Source organism: Halyomorpha halys, unplaced genomic scaffold (genome assembly GCF_000696795.3).
Source record: "Halyomorpha halys isolate HHAL.00 unplaced genomic scaffold, Hhal_1.1 Scaffold432.1, whole genome shotgun sequence".
In the NCBI taxonomy this organism is placed as follows: Eukaryota; Metazoa; Arthropoda; class Insecta; order Hemiptera; family Pentatomidae; genus Halyomorpha; species Halyomorpha halys.
The window spans coordinates 458,820-474,809 of record NW_027112419.1 but is presented as its reverse complement, the minus strand read 5'-3'; the positions used below and the strand labels follow the sequence as shown (position 1 = coordinate 474,809).

The 15,990-nt window shown below is 27.4% G+C and overlaps 1 protein-coding gene across 1 annotated transcript; it reads right to left on the bottom strand.

The window, feature by feature from the left end:
* Positions 1–6,106: 6,106 nt before the first annotated feature.
* Positions 6,107–13,985, bottom strand: LOC106682630 (ras-related protein Rap-2a; the record flags this gene model as incomplete). The annotated part of the gene is given in 5 exon segments (XM_024360543.2): positions 6,107–9,592; positions 9,902–10,024; positions 12,613–12,815; positions 12,923–13,085; positions 13,910–13,985. Coding segments are annotated over 5 exon segments (745 nt in total), but the record flags the coding sequence as incomplete, so codon positions are not given.
* Positions 13,986–15,990: the final 2,005 nt, after the last annotated feature.

Below are 15,990 nucleotides of genomic sequence, written 5' to 3'. Positions count from 1 at the left end.
TAAACATTCAAGATGGATATGTTTTAACAATTCTTTCAAAATGATACTTTCAGAGCCATGCTAGCTCATTAGTGATGGTTGCAGTATTTAGGTGCAAGGTATCTGCTGAAAGCAATCAGGAGTGATGAAATATCTACCTTATACATTGCTGCTCCTGAGATTTGATGTGGTAAATTAGCCAAAGGGATTTAGTTTATTGTTATTATATATAAACCTTTCCCTCCCCTCCCAATAAGACAAAGGTGCCTATCCAAAATTAGGCCGTGAGCATTAAAATCTCTGCCTACTGTTTTTTTATTTAATTTTTAGAGGAATGATCAATTGAATCCACTGAGAAATCATATGAGCATTAAAATATTTTGGGTTGAATAAGTTACACGTCTCATATGCAAATGAAAAAGAAAATTAATTTTAATTTTTTACTAAAGGTCATCCAATCACCTTCAATTGTTTATATGTACCTTTAATGCAACGATTAAGATTATAGTAACTTTCAACAGAGGCCAGAACCATCCAACAATAAAAAATTAATAGTTCTATTAAATGCCAACAGAGGCCAGCACTAATTAATATGGGATGTTCTGGTAGCTCCTGCTAGTTACTACTCTCCTAACACAAAATAAAGATTTTAAACCCAGAATTTGTCATCCATCCCTTTTAAATTTTAACTCTTCAAAAGGATGACTTAAAAATAAAATCAGAAGACATTTTTAGAAGTAAAAAAAAAAAAAATAGAGGCTCAAATCATTGAATTTTTTAATTGAATATACATTTATTAGAACACTTAAAAAAATGCATATTATGTTTTTATTGTTTGTTTTTTTAAAACTATTTTATTATTAAAATAATTCATACTTTTCTTAATTTTGATTGATTTGTTATAAATTAATTTATTTTTATTTTTCTTTAGCTAACAAATGTCACACTTAATGGAAAAACTATAGAAGTACTTATTGGAAATAATTAAGAAAGCGTAAGGAGAACTTCCGAAATCAAAGTGCTATTAATACTAAAAATACATGATTGACTGAGAATTAGATGAAGATAGTCCACGTTGTGGTGAAGAAAAGCAATTCAAAAATTGTTTTAACTATTTCTTAATAGCCAACGTTCGATCAACAAAGCAGGTCTTCATCAGTGCAGCTGTGATTGACAGAGGTGTACAGAATAAAATGAATCAATAAATTATATCTCACAACAATCCTAATAAAGATCAGTAGTGTGGCTTGGAACGTTGGCTACTAATTTATAGTTACAACTATTTCTTATTGTTTTTCTTAAACAACCTGTGTCATCTCCTTCTAAAACAGAAAATGGTATTAGGCAGATGTTATGGAATTTTCGAGAGAATATATAAAAAAAAATTTTTGATCCATCTGACTTGAAGATTCTGGTTTCATCGATGACTTCAACACATTGAAATCTTCAAGGTTTTCTCACAAAATTTATTAATGAAGCTTGTGATGTAGCAACAAGACTGGCTGGAATCTACCTCAGCTGTCCAGGCATTAGTTGGACCATTAAAAGATTATTTGATTTAAAAAAACAAAAAAAAGTTGATGACTCTTTTAATTAAAGGACTGTTTCACAATATATATCTTGCTTTGAAGATATGTTTTCATAAAAAATATACCAATAAAGAAATCAATAATCAGAAGATGAGCTGACTATATTCAAAATAAAATATTAATTTAGTTTTTCTTACCTGTAAGTTAAGATGTGCTTTTCTTCTTTTAGTATGAGTTTTCTTGAATTTATTATTAATTCTAAAATACTTTCTTTGATATATCTCATATCATGAATGAACACTTATCCTTGTGAAATGAAAAAATAAAATATTTTCAACTACTTTAGTAAAAGTAGTCATCTTCTACGAGTTCAATCTGATTTCCAATTTCATCTATTTGTAATAAGAGAATTTTACAGACAATATCTTCATCAATTTTTTTTTTTAATTACAAATTTATTTCTTATGAAAAAACATGTACAATAGAAATACGCAAGCTGGTCAGGACCGGGTTAACAACATAACTGTATTAAATGCTGCAGGACCTATGATTAAGGCTTAGGTTGCAAAATTTTGTAACAGGTCTTGGTACCATAAATAGATATTTTTACTTGGAAGAAATTTTTTTTAAAGTATTTCAATTGTATTTTTTGGTTACTATAAGTAAACATTTAGTGAGCGTTAATTTGTTTAAGAAATTAGAAACTGTGCAATATTCAATAAGTTTGTGATTTCCCTGCATAATGTTGTATTTTTTTCATTTTGTAATTCATAATTTTAATATTATGAGCATTATATACAAATTAATTATGTATTGGAGCTATTTTGTGGCATAAATATATTATATTTAGATAATATATGTTATATTTTTAACTTAAATATTTCAACAACTTTTGTTAACTATTTTAAGTATTTTTACTGCATGGAATCTATAGATTATTCTAATAAAAGGTTTAATAATAAACACTTAGTGTAGTTTGATTTATTAAATGGTCTTGAATACCTAAATCAACAGAAATGGACCAGCTCTTCTTACAATTCATTATTCCTTATACAAAATACAATTTCTTAAATAGTTATAAATAAATGCTTTACATATACATTTATAAATCATTTATTGTAGTAGATGCTTAATATAAATAGGAATAATGAATAAGATTACAATTAACAGCATGGAGTGAACAGATCCATGAAATACTTTGATTTCAATAAAAAGTCAAGTACACAAAGTGAATATAATTTAATTTATATATTTGGTTGATAAATTATTTTTATATTTGATTGCCAAATATTTTACTCTCACTTTTTCAGTTTGAACAGAATCAACTATGTTGAGCTCTTAAGCAGTATGATTGTGTACCCATCTCATGACTGATTCTTGAAGTTTATTTTTTATAGAATGATACTAGAAGAGTAGGCATAAAATAAAACATTTAATATAATAAATAAAAAATTAAAATGTTTAAATTATAATTAAAAAAACAAAAACAAAAACAAATTGATATCTTCATTGATCACTTCACTCCTAACAAAATGAACATTACTGTAATAAAGCTTTTGCTATACAATTATACGATATCATGGTGTTTATTTTCAAATACAGCCTTTTTTTTTTTTTTTTTTTTTATATTTTTATTTATTCTTTTATAAAATAACATAATAATTTAAATTATACTGTAAACATCTAACGTGTTAAATAAATATTACTTCTTTAAAAATAACGCCTCCATATTCATTACCATCCAGACTTAATTGACAACAATGTTAGATCAGTTAGGAAGACGATAATGAATCTCACTTATTTTATCAAGAAACCTTAAATATTTTGGTTAAAAACCTACGATTAAAATATCATTTTCCCAAAGAATGTATATTTTACATATATCTACTTCCATCCTATTGATGTTTTATTTTTCTCATAAAGTTCAAAAGTAACTGCCCAAAATTGTAATTTCATTGTAATGAATTTCAGTAGTAGAATGATTCTTGATATAATTATTTTAATGAAATCACAATGTTTATTCCATAAAATCATATTTGTTGGAGTACTTTGAATTTTTCAGGAAATTTGTTAAATGATTTCAGAAAAGCAATAAATCACTGTTATTAGAAGTAATTTGGTAGGCATATTGAAAATAAAATACATTCATCTCTGCTTAGTTGCAATACCTCAAAGCAGGCAAAATGTTTTTAATAACAGTTCAAAAATTACTTTTTAAAAACATCCTTACTTTCTCAGCAATGTAATAAGAAAGTTTTTAATACAGATTCAAGTCTGCTACACATTAGCTAAGTAATGAATAAATGAAAGATAAATATTTTAATAAAATGAGTAATATTCACTTAAAACAAAGAGAATTTGAGTGTCAATGACTAACTGTTTTAGATATATATGTTAGCTCTATATACATAGTAGATACAGTGTAACCTGTATAGGATCAAGCATTTTTATCACTTAAAGAGACTTCTTATTTACCTAGTTTTGCAAATAGGCAGGTTTGAAATGACAGCTGTCTTTTTTATCTTTGGGTACCACAAAGAGAGATCAAAATGTACTGTTTTTCATTTAAAGATGTAAAAATGTTAATACAAAATGCATATTTTATGTGTATGTATAAATACTGGAACATGTATATATATGTACATTTATTTTTGAAAACAATATAAAACTTATGGCTTTAAAAAATCATTTATCTCATTATTTTTGGACAGTACTTAGATTACATAATATCATTTTAAATATAAAAATTAAGTTGAAGAAAGAAGATGAAAACTTATTAAATAGTTTTTTGTTTCAGAATGTCAATTATTAAAGATTAACGGTTCTGTAGAAATACTTCTTTAGTTTCTTTAATACAATAAATATTTTATTATTTATAAATATTTTGTATTGAAATGAAATATATAATTTATGTACAATCATTATTGACCCTGTATAATAAAAACAAAAAATCACTTATTGTATAAAAAAAAAAAAAAAAACTATAACTGTTTAAAATTAAGTATATAGTAAAATTTTAGTTTTTCCTATTTAATACACTTTAGGATTCAAATCACTGGTAACAAAAAAAATATTATAACTTCATTTAATTTTCAAATCTATTTATATTCTGCAGGACTTCATATTTATTAGTTCTAAAAGATAAATTTATATTTATTAATACACTCAGCCAAAAAAAAAATAAACAAGGAACTGAATTTTCTTTCAACTATCCAAAAATAGTCCTAAAACATTAAATATGTATATAATGTTAAAATCCATAGCCCAACTTCTAATAAAGGAATAAAGCTAACCAAATTGTGGATGACTTGACACTTACGCCCTTTTGGTCGAATCTTGCCCACATGGATGGTGTCTTCATACTTCATAGGGTGTTAAACACATCACAAAAAAGAGTCATTGACAATACAACTATATGCTCATTACTGGAAAAAATAAAATACAGTATTGAGTGTAAGATTAAGCAAGACAATATATTTTTCTCAATTTTTCCATTAGTTCAGTAAGTTTGAAAAGAAAATATGAATCTTTCAAAATGTTGAGTTTGACCTTATTAAACAGAGTTTTTTTGGAAACACTCCTAATGTTGTTAAACTTATTAACACACATACACTGCCAATATTATATTTTTGAGATAATATTTATAAATCTTAAATATTGTAAGTATTTTATATATGTTTTATTTCATTGATTTTATATAATTGGGAACATTTAGCACTATTACTTATTAATATTAACTGATGTATGTAGTAATATTTCCATTGGTAGTAAATTTATTGGCTGATTATATAAAAGCTGTTTGAAATTAATTTTTTTTTTCTTGTTTCTGTATTGTGGCTAAATATGAAGCTCGACAACTTATAAACAAAATAACTTGTTCTTTTCATCTCGAAAGCGGCCATTCTGATATCTTTACATTAAAAAAAGTTTATGAGGAAAATAATATGATCTTAAGTATCCTTTTTCTGATGACCTGAATTTTCTTAGTAAAGTTATTCAATTCTTTATAGTATTGATATTTGCTTATTTATAACTGTATTTACTTGTGACCAATATGATTACAACAATCAATACTTAATTTTTTTTTTATTCATTTATAATTATTGATACTATAAAATGTTTAGTCTTTACGGGATATTTTAAGGTAACAAATGACCCAACAGTGGTTTTAAAAAAGCGCTAGAAACAGGTTGTGAATGTGAAGGTTGTTTCTAAATAATTTTCTAGGAGTGCATCAGATTGGATGTATGTTCAGATTTCTGTTTCTAGACCTTAAAACATCGATATTATATTTACTAATGGTTGATAATAATAATATGAGTTAAATGTTAATAGTCTGTTATTATTTCAAGGTTAAAATTAAAAGAAAAGGGCCAAAATGAAAAAAAATATTAATGTAAAGAAAAATAGGAAGTAAGAAGTACATATCTGTTATTGTAATTAAGTCACTTATAAAGTCATTCTCCATACAAATAATGAAAAAAATATATATATATATATATATTATCTTTATTGCCAAAAGCATATTAATATTATATTTTCAGAAAAATGTTAAAAAAAATTTTTTTTTTTCAAAAATGAAAATATTTTATGGATGCTTAAAGTTTTCTTAACCTTATAAATAAATACATTAAATATAATCATATCACTAATAGTGTTTTCCATTATTTTAATTGAAAAGTATGGTTAAAATGTTTAAAAGAAGTACAGACAGTATTAATAAACTTCTAATTACCACCCAAAGTAATAAGGCCGCATATATTAATTGTTGGTATAATATTGATGAAGTATATAAAAGACTTATAAATATTATTAATGTAATTTAAATTACAAATATAAAATATGTATTGAAAATAATACATCTGTTGGCTGTTCTAAGTACCATTATTTAATTGTATTCAGTCAACTCTCGATACCTCAAAACTCTTTCATGTCCTAGAGGTAAACAGTTTGTTCTTATGATTCATAAAGATAAGATGCCACTAAAAAAAATATATGTATATTTAATTGAACATGATTCACGTTTTGAGAAAATTCATGTTACTAAATATGAAAATAATCATAAACAATTCAAGGTATCGAGAGTTACTGGACTAGATACTGCAATTGGAATAAAAGTGCATTGTTATTATACTATGCGATATAAATTACTGACTTCAATTATTTTCAAAATAATTAACTTAAATAATAAGAATATCCATAGCTATTGATGTGATATTCAAGTATTTTAAATAAAAAATTGTATGAGATTTTCTTTCAGTTAAGGTATATCAAAGAATTTTTAGCAGATATAAAAAAAACATAAAAACACCCTTAAATCTTACATCTAAACCTCGCTTTGAAGTGAAACCACCAAAACTCAGTTATTAACAAATTATTAATTATTTATAAAAAAGAATATATATTTATATATGTGTACAAACTAATATAATTAGAATATATATATTTTTGTTTTCTTAAGAAAGTGCGTATAACATAAAAATAGCCCAATAGTTTTGTTTCAAATAGATCACTTGAAATAGAATAAACTACCACACATATTATATATTTTCTATTTTCTAGTTATCAAATATAGACTTAATTTTTAATTTTGGGTGGAAAATTTTCTTTGAATGTATGTTCTCATTTGTATTTTAATAGAGAAAATAATAAAATATTGAATTTGTTATAATTTTACTTGTATGAGAATGAAATATATCAACTTCCAACAACACGATTGAATGTTTATAAAAAAAAAAAATAGCCTACAGGAGCAGATGCCAGACTTTTTTTTTTTAGTAGTTGTTTTAATATCTTTTAAAATTTACACATTTAGAGGTTTTACACTCATTTATCGAGAATATTTGTTGGATATATGTATAATAATGACTACAACCTGTGAAGGGTTAGGGGTTCAATACTTTTTAAGGAAGTTCCGTTATTTAAATAATGGTTATACAAGGAGGTGATTAGTTCAAGTACGTGCTCAACTGCCAGGTTTTTCCCCTATTAAGAGTGCCCACTTTATAGATACTAGGTGGGCCCCAAGAGGGCTCCCTAACCCACAGGATTGGCTCACTGCAACAGTAACAGTATAAATGATTATCGGATTCAAACCGGGGTCCCGGAAGTTAGCATTACATCGCCAAAAACATTACAAAACAATGAAAAGGTTTATTTATATTTTTTTAATGTCATTAATGATAATAATTGTTAAGATATATAATTAAATTATTTGCTTTCATTATTTACAATATAATTACAATTACCTTTTGATATAATTTATATTGATACTTTTTTTAGTTATATTATTATTATATTATAATACTTTTTCTGTTTATTATAGTTTTCTAAAATACTCAAAATATGGTCTCTGCTCATGGACAATGCGGTAAAATAATAATTTTTGTAAATATTAAACACTATAATTTTGCATCTCTCATGTTACTAAAAATTGATATTGATAATTTTTAAAATTATTACAATGAAGAAAGAAGAAGGGCAGTGCCATTAGGCAAGAAAAGTCGAAAGTTGTTCTAATGACAGATAATAAAGAAATACATTTAACTATTCACTTTATCAGCACAAACATTTTGTGAGATTTTTTTTTGTTAAAGAGAGTTTCATTATTTTTGGCTATTTTATATTATAAATTTTTTTTTTTAGACGATCCATAGACTATGAAAGTATCAAAAACATTTTTCTCTAGTGGAACCGATTCAGGAATGTGAAACCTCAATTATATCATTAATAAAATAAATAATTCCTGTAAAAATGAAAAATTAGAAAATTAATCCTGTGAGAAAGTGAAAAAAATAAATAACAATTTTTTAGTTGAAAAATAAATTGTAAAATATTCTAATCACACTGTGAAAACATTTCTGATTAACTGAAAAATCACTTTTTATTTTCTTTTATTTAAAAATAAAATTGTGGAAGTAGTTCTTAACAAAGCTAAAATAGAAAGAGAAAGAAATTATAAGTAACTCAGAAACAATTTATTTAGAAACTGAGAATATAGTAAAATTTAATTTCAACAGATGAACTAACAAAACAACTCATAAAATTTACATACAATTCTGACAACATGAGGATAATTCAATACAGATGATATAGATCTTCATATGTTAAAGTTGCACCTCAGCATTTCCAGAAGTGATGCCAGGTTTGAATCTGACCTTCGAGGGATGTCTTTTATTTCTTGGTGAAGCCACAAAACAAACCTTGATTTTCCACTATGACTTAAACAGGCTGGTTTCATGTAAGATAACTTGACTTCTGGATTACTTAAGAACATAGAACCAGAAAACAAACAAATAAAACAATAGTTTTCCATTTAAATTTATCACATCATTGTTTCATGACGATTCTGATTTTTGAATCTATAACTGTTAAGTAATTTAAATAATTACTATTTCTAGTAAACTAAGAATTTCTAGTAAATGTGAAATATAATTGAAACATAAACCTAAATAAATTATTAGAAACTTTAATTTTTTTTATCTTTACAATAAATTAAATCATCTTGGTCTACTATATCTTTAATTAGAAGAATATAATCGTTATGATTAATGATCTCAATTACATTTTTTGATTATTCATACAAATTAATATTAATTTTAATTTTAAATCATTCCTCTGTTATTCCTGTTTTATCTCTCACAATATCTTTGCGATGAGGTTTCACAATAATCTTGTAAAATATGATTAACTAAGGCAAATGATAGCTAAGTAAAGTGAGACAAATAGATACTCATTTTTTATTTTTTTTTTACTATCTACTCATATTGTAAAAACTCTTGCATGTCAAAACAAAAATTAAAATAATGCATATTTTTTTCTTTTAGATTTTTGTTTTAAAAAATAATATTGTTTATCTTCAACCCGTGTTAGAGTAAAAATGGTTATTTAATAAGGGTGGGTTCTTAAGAGATAACGCATGAATTCCTCTTGCTTGCATGCCTCTCCCTGAGGGATTGAAGGTGGGCCAACTGCGCAGGGGAAGGTATTGCAGGATTATTAACCGGAGTGCCACTCCCAGGCTGCTGTGGTGGCAGTGACTGCCGCCTCCTCCTCCTTAGAGCTGGGCTCAGATTGTACTTTACCTTGAATTAAAGTACACAATATTAATCAGAGTTATGTAGAGGAAATAATAAAATGAACCAATATGAACAGTATTGCAAAAGTATTTGTAATACTAATAGCAAGTATCGCTTTTTATAATTATTTCATTCACAATAAGAAAACATTAAAATTTATTCATTTTATGATCTCATTATATATAAATTAATAAGTCCCAATGGCCAAAGGTAATGCTACATATAATTTGATGTTATTATTGATATTAATCAGAGAATATGATACAGTCATCTATTGTATTATAAAAAAAAAAACTGAAAAGCTCATGAGATTACCTTTGCTTGAGAAAGTAGTTCTTTAAATACTTTTGTTACATTTAGATTTTCTTTAGCAGACGTTTCAACAAATCCATTTTCCCAGTCTACTGTCACAATCGATTCTGTTGTTTTGGACAAATCCTTGAAACATATAGCAACAATCAGCTATCTAACTTATACATTTTGAATTATTTAAAGGAAATAATATAATTCTTAAATGCATATAATACAATATAAATATATATAAAACTTACTAAAAAAAAAAATTAATAAATATATTAATTTGAAATGTAAGATAGATAACAATTTATTTGTATGATAACTTCTCACTTCAATTATCTCTATACACACACACATGTACAAATTTATATTAAAATATAACTCAATATGCCACTAAGGCAACAAAAGGACATTATAATACATGTTACATATGTTATTCTTTATATATATATATATAAGATAATATATATATTATGAATATATATATATACATATGTGTATTTGTTTTGATTTTTTAATAATAAAAGGAGGATAAGAGAAAAAAACAGTAATAACAACATTCAATAATAAGTGATTTAACTCAAAGCATAACAGATGGTTCTGTGGTACCTAAAGAAATATTTATTTGTCTTATAATTTGGTTTTCTGAAGAAATCTGTTTATTTTTTTTAGGCTGGATACTTGATTTCCATATAAATAAGTAATTACAGTAATAAAAGCATAATCTATTGATTAAATGATATGATATGAAAAAAAAATACAAATAAAGAACCCACCTGTCATGTTTTGGGTTAAAATAAATTATGAGTTAAATTTGAAAGTAAATAATTGATAAAAGTGATATTTGTTTCTTAGAAAGCAAAGCCTATAAATTCTGTTGGTAGTTATCTTTTTTACTATAAATATTTTTTGCTCTTGCATCAAACCAAAGAAACATTTAGATGATTTTGTGTCTTGTTTTGTGTACACCTTCAGAATAACTTCCTTTTTATCTAACTGTCAACAGCAAATGAGAATGGAGTGGCTCACTGGGTAACGTGTTGTGCTACTAAGGACCTGGATTTGAATCTGGCTATGGCAGATAATTATTTATTTTGCTACTATAAGTCAACCCTCTGGTTTGTGAGAGCCCTTCCGTAATAAAGTAGGTGCACTTAATTGGGGAAAAATCAGCCAGTTGAGTATGATTATGAATAAATTATATTGTTCTCCTTCTACAACTATTGTTCAAGAAACAGTACTTCCTTTCAAAGTGCTGATACTCTCACATTATTTTTTTTTTTTTTTTATACAGTCTATATTTAACTCCCCAATTTTATTTGTAGTTTTATTTTTACCTGGCAGTGGGACAGCCAAAAAGAGAGTGTTATGTTTAGGGGCGTCTCATTAACCTCTCGTTAGTAGGTTTGCAACAATTTTTGAGCAAATGGCTCAATAATTCTTGATCAGTGATTCTTTTGAGACAATTTGAACTCAAAATACTAACATTTTTTTTTTTTTAGTCTCTAAGTGAATTGTATGTATATAAGTAATTATCATTTTTAAATAACATGCTCTTTGTATTTTTTTCTTATTATTTTAATACCTTCTTTTCTTTTTATTTTATGAATTTTCTTCATTCTGTTCTTTGTTGATTTTTTTCTTAACTATAACATTTTTTAAAAAAGTGAACAGTTTTTGAAAAGAAGTGATAGCTATCAGGATTACAAAAGCTTCTTTTCATATTCTTATGAAATTCGCATCTTTGACAACATGATAGGGTATCATTAATAAAAAATAACTGACTAAGAGATAGGTAGATAGAACCAGCAACTAAGAGCCGTATGCAAGGACAAAGCTGGATTAATGTTTTACACAGGAAAGGTTTTAGTTTACTAAGTAAATAATCTAGTCTTGATTGTCTTTGATGGTTAAGATAGCTAGCAAAGACAATCAAGAGTAGATTAAAATAGCCAGCAAAGACAATATTGTGTGCCACACTATTAAAACACAAGAGTATGTCATTTTCTATCAAAGGCTGAGGTATATCCAGAGACTTTTCAAAGGTGCCACAATAGGAAGCAATTTTTATATGAATATTTTCATGTTTATATGTAAACTTCTATTGTTACTGAGAGTAAGTAACAACTGACTCCATTTTCGTCATTTTTTTATTTTTTATGGAATGGTCAAGTTAATCAGTAGGATAATTTATTTATAAGCCCTTTTCTTGGTACCATTTCAATAATTGATGGTCTAAAAACACAAAGTTCTGGTTGAATAATATTGAAAATTAACTTTAGATAGAGCTGCCAATATATCAATATTAATTAATATTAAACATATTACATTGTATATAAAGATAAAAATTACGTTCAATAAACAATTAAACCTAGTTTTATTGTCTGACTCTATTCTTCATTAGAGCTTTTAATCTTGAATGTATTTATTTACTCAACAATGATATCACCTAACTTTTTATTAATTACAATACTAACTTGAAAACTTCTAAAACTGACTTTTATAAGTAAAACATGTTTTGATTTATGGTTGTTTTTTAAATTCTGTTTCTGTGTAAATTTCATCTACAAAACATTGTAGGTAATGTTTTCTACTCTATACTATATAGCTTACAAGTAAATTATATTTACATAAAAAAACCTTTGTATGATGAAAATTTAATTTATTAAAGGTTTTAGTCGGGATTTGACAGTTATAAATTACTGATGTAAGATGTATATATTGCTTACTTGCTGAGAATCATCCTCAATCAAATCTATCTTGTTTCCGACAATAACGATTGGTACCTGAGCTCCGCCTTTGATCTCGAGGATTTGATCTCTAATAACCCTAGCCTCTTCGAAGGTTTCAGGGTCTACCACAGAATAAACAAGAACAAATGCATCTGCTGAAGAAATTGACAATGCACGCATTGCTGGAAACTCAAATGAACCTGAAAATGTAATGAAAGAATGAATGCTAAATTATTCAGCAGATTAATCACAGTTTAAAATTTGGACTTTTAAGAAAATGAAAGCCATAAATATTTTTGACAATCACCTGCTGTATCCAATATTTCCAGTGTCAGTCGCACACCTCCCACATTGAATTCACCAAGGTGCATTTCTTCCACAGTCCTCTTATATTTTGGGGAAAATGTTCCATATAGAAATTGGGCAATTATAGATGATTTTCCAACTTTTGCTCCACCCATAACCACCACCTGAAATTTGAGGACATATACATATAATTCCAAACTGTCATCCACTATTTCTTCATCATGTACACTCAATTGTTTAAACAGCAGAAAATCATAATTGCAATGGTTAATTTTTTTTCAATTTTCAGGGAAAGGCTCTTCTAATTAATCTTGAATTAAATGAACTTATATATACCTTATTTTATTTTTTATTTCCTCAAATGTTTACATTTCAGGGTTTATTCTACACCATTTTCTGAACAACAAATTACTGGTAATTTTTACCATTAGCTACTATCATATTTTGTTTAAAGATTGTGTGTCTTTTGTCCTATTCATTAAATATCCTTACCCGAGACTGTTCAGTATTGTAGAAAACCTATGGATAGCCAATATCCTTAAAGCCAAGTAAAAATGTTTAAAAAATAAGACAAAAGATGTATAATATTCACACGAGATATGACAATATGTAAAGGCAAGAACTAACTGTAATAGGTAATTCTGAAGATAGGGTAGAATAGATCCTAAAACATAAACATGTAAGGAAGCAGAAAATAAAGGAAGGAATATATTCAATTAATTAAACCAAAATAATTAATATAGGCTAGTCCAAGATATTAAAATATTCAGGGTTTGAGACTACCATAATTGCTTGATCTACAATGCAACAGTATCTTTTGTTGGCTTATTCATCAGAAATGTGTTGCAAAAACATCTATGATCAGAATTATTATTGGTTCTCATTTTTGGGTTCCCATACGTGTAAAAGGACTGTCAAACCATGATTCTCATCCTGGAAAATGCAGTGTGATGAGCCAAGAATTATCATTTCTGGGATTCAAATTTACCTTGTGCTTTGTTCCTGTCTGAGCCGCTGAAGAGCCTCCAGAAGCTTCTTCCTCCGACTCCCCATGGCTCTCTGACCTAGAAACGATTAAAAATAGTTCTTACAAAGTATTATCAACACTTATATGGAGTTATTTATAATAAACATATTACCTAAGATCAATAAATAATATATGATAAACATCTTGGAATAACAAACAATACAAACAAACAAATAAAAAAAAAAAATGTAAATGATGAATAATCTTTGCAAGAATAAGAATAAATTGATTATTTAAGAATGCTGACTTTTTAAGTTTGACATAATAATAATAATGACATAGACATAGCTAGCATAGAGATGACAACGGCTTGCTCTAGGGATGTGATGGTATACTCTTGGAAAAAAATACAGGACCAATAGGGTCGAGGAGTTCATTAAGAATAGGCAACTCAGAGTAATGAACAATCCTTTTGCTATCCTACTTACGTTCTCTAGTGTAAGGAAACTGAGTTGTATTGATGTGAAACTGGTATCGTTAGTAGTAGCAAATCGCATCATCGAAATACGCCGATATAAGCAATAAGCTTTCATGAAGACGGAAAATTCCCATGCTATCGCAAGTGTTCTATAATCCGAAGAGGAAATTAGATTGCTTTCCGGCCTATGCCGGAAGAAAAATTTGCGCAAGTCTAAGCCCAAGTGTGTTGAGAAAAGCAGAAGTCTTTGAATAAATTCATCGTCGAGAAGTCCAAAAATCGCCGGGGCATCACGTATAGAATGAGCGGCAATGGGTATGTTGACTCCACTTTACATTGCATTATTAATCAGCGTTGAAACTCGGAATGACCCAGGCATCCGCGATGGAAGAGCTGGCAAAGACGTTTATTACGGAGACCTATCCCAGCGATGATCCACCCAAAGATAATAAAGAGGAATGATTTCTAAGACGCACCACGATATACCCACCAAAAAAATGGAATAATATTTTATGCTTTCTTATTTCGATATATCCATACTCCTGCAGTTCCAAAGAAAAGGGTTCTTGGACTTGTACGATTTCTTGAAGTGTAGAAGATGGTCGCTGCCAAGGCTCGAGCCACCCTTTTGAGAGGTAACAACTGCCAGGGCCCACTCTAGTACTCCTAGTACATAAAGAGAAAGGAGTGAGTCTAATCATTAAGTTACGTACCCTATGGAAACTAAATCCTTTGGATTGGAAGGAAGTTTAACGGGACTCTTAATCGATACAGTCATGTCGGGGCCCATTTTAGAGCATTAATACCCACAAACATTAATCATTTATAAATGAGTGGTAGTGAGTATTGTGAGATATGCATTCTCTACGTGGTGTCTGAGTCTCTCGCACAAACAGCTGGATAGCTCAGCTGCGAGTCACGTCTTGCCCCTCACATCCGAATATTTTCTAGTAGGACCATATAGAACGGACACATTCACAATAACGAGATAAGTATCCTATCGTAACCTTAAAGTACCACAGGTATAAAAAGATAAAACTTAACTTGATTCATGTAAACCATACGTAAAACAACCACTAATTAATTGTTTTATTTAGTTTTAGAGGGATCAGAAGAAAAAAAAAACTGCGAGTCACGTGGTTCTCATGCAGATAAATCAAATATTTATAGGAAATGCTGATTTGTAGCAAATATTTGCCAAGAGAAAATTGAAGTTTAAAAATAAACTTAATAATTTGTAATTTGTATAATTGTAATTAGTAAAAAAAATATGAGAAGTGGGTACAGTAATTTGAGATAGGATGTATCTCTTCAAAATTCTTTGTAAGCATTCACTCACTCAAAACCCAAAAAAAAATAGAAAGATTAATTTAATGAAATATTTATAGATCCTAATCCATAAATGTGAAATAAAACATTTTAATTCGCATTTCTATATTAAACCCAATTTTCTTTTAAACTATTTATGGAGGCAAAGTAGAGCAGAGATTGGGTATAAAATTTCAGTAATAAAAAAAGAAAATGAAAAAAAAAAGGCTAAAGCTCTCTTCATATTTCCAGAGAAATTATTCAATTATAAAGCTGAAATAGGGAGCTGGAGCAAGGCGAGACCAACGCCAAAATA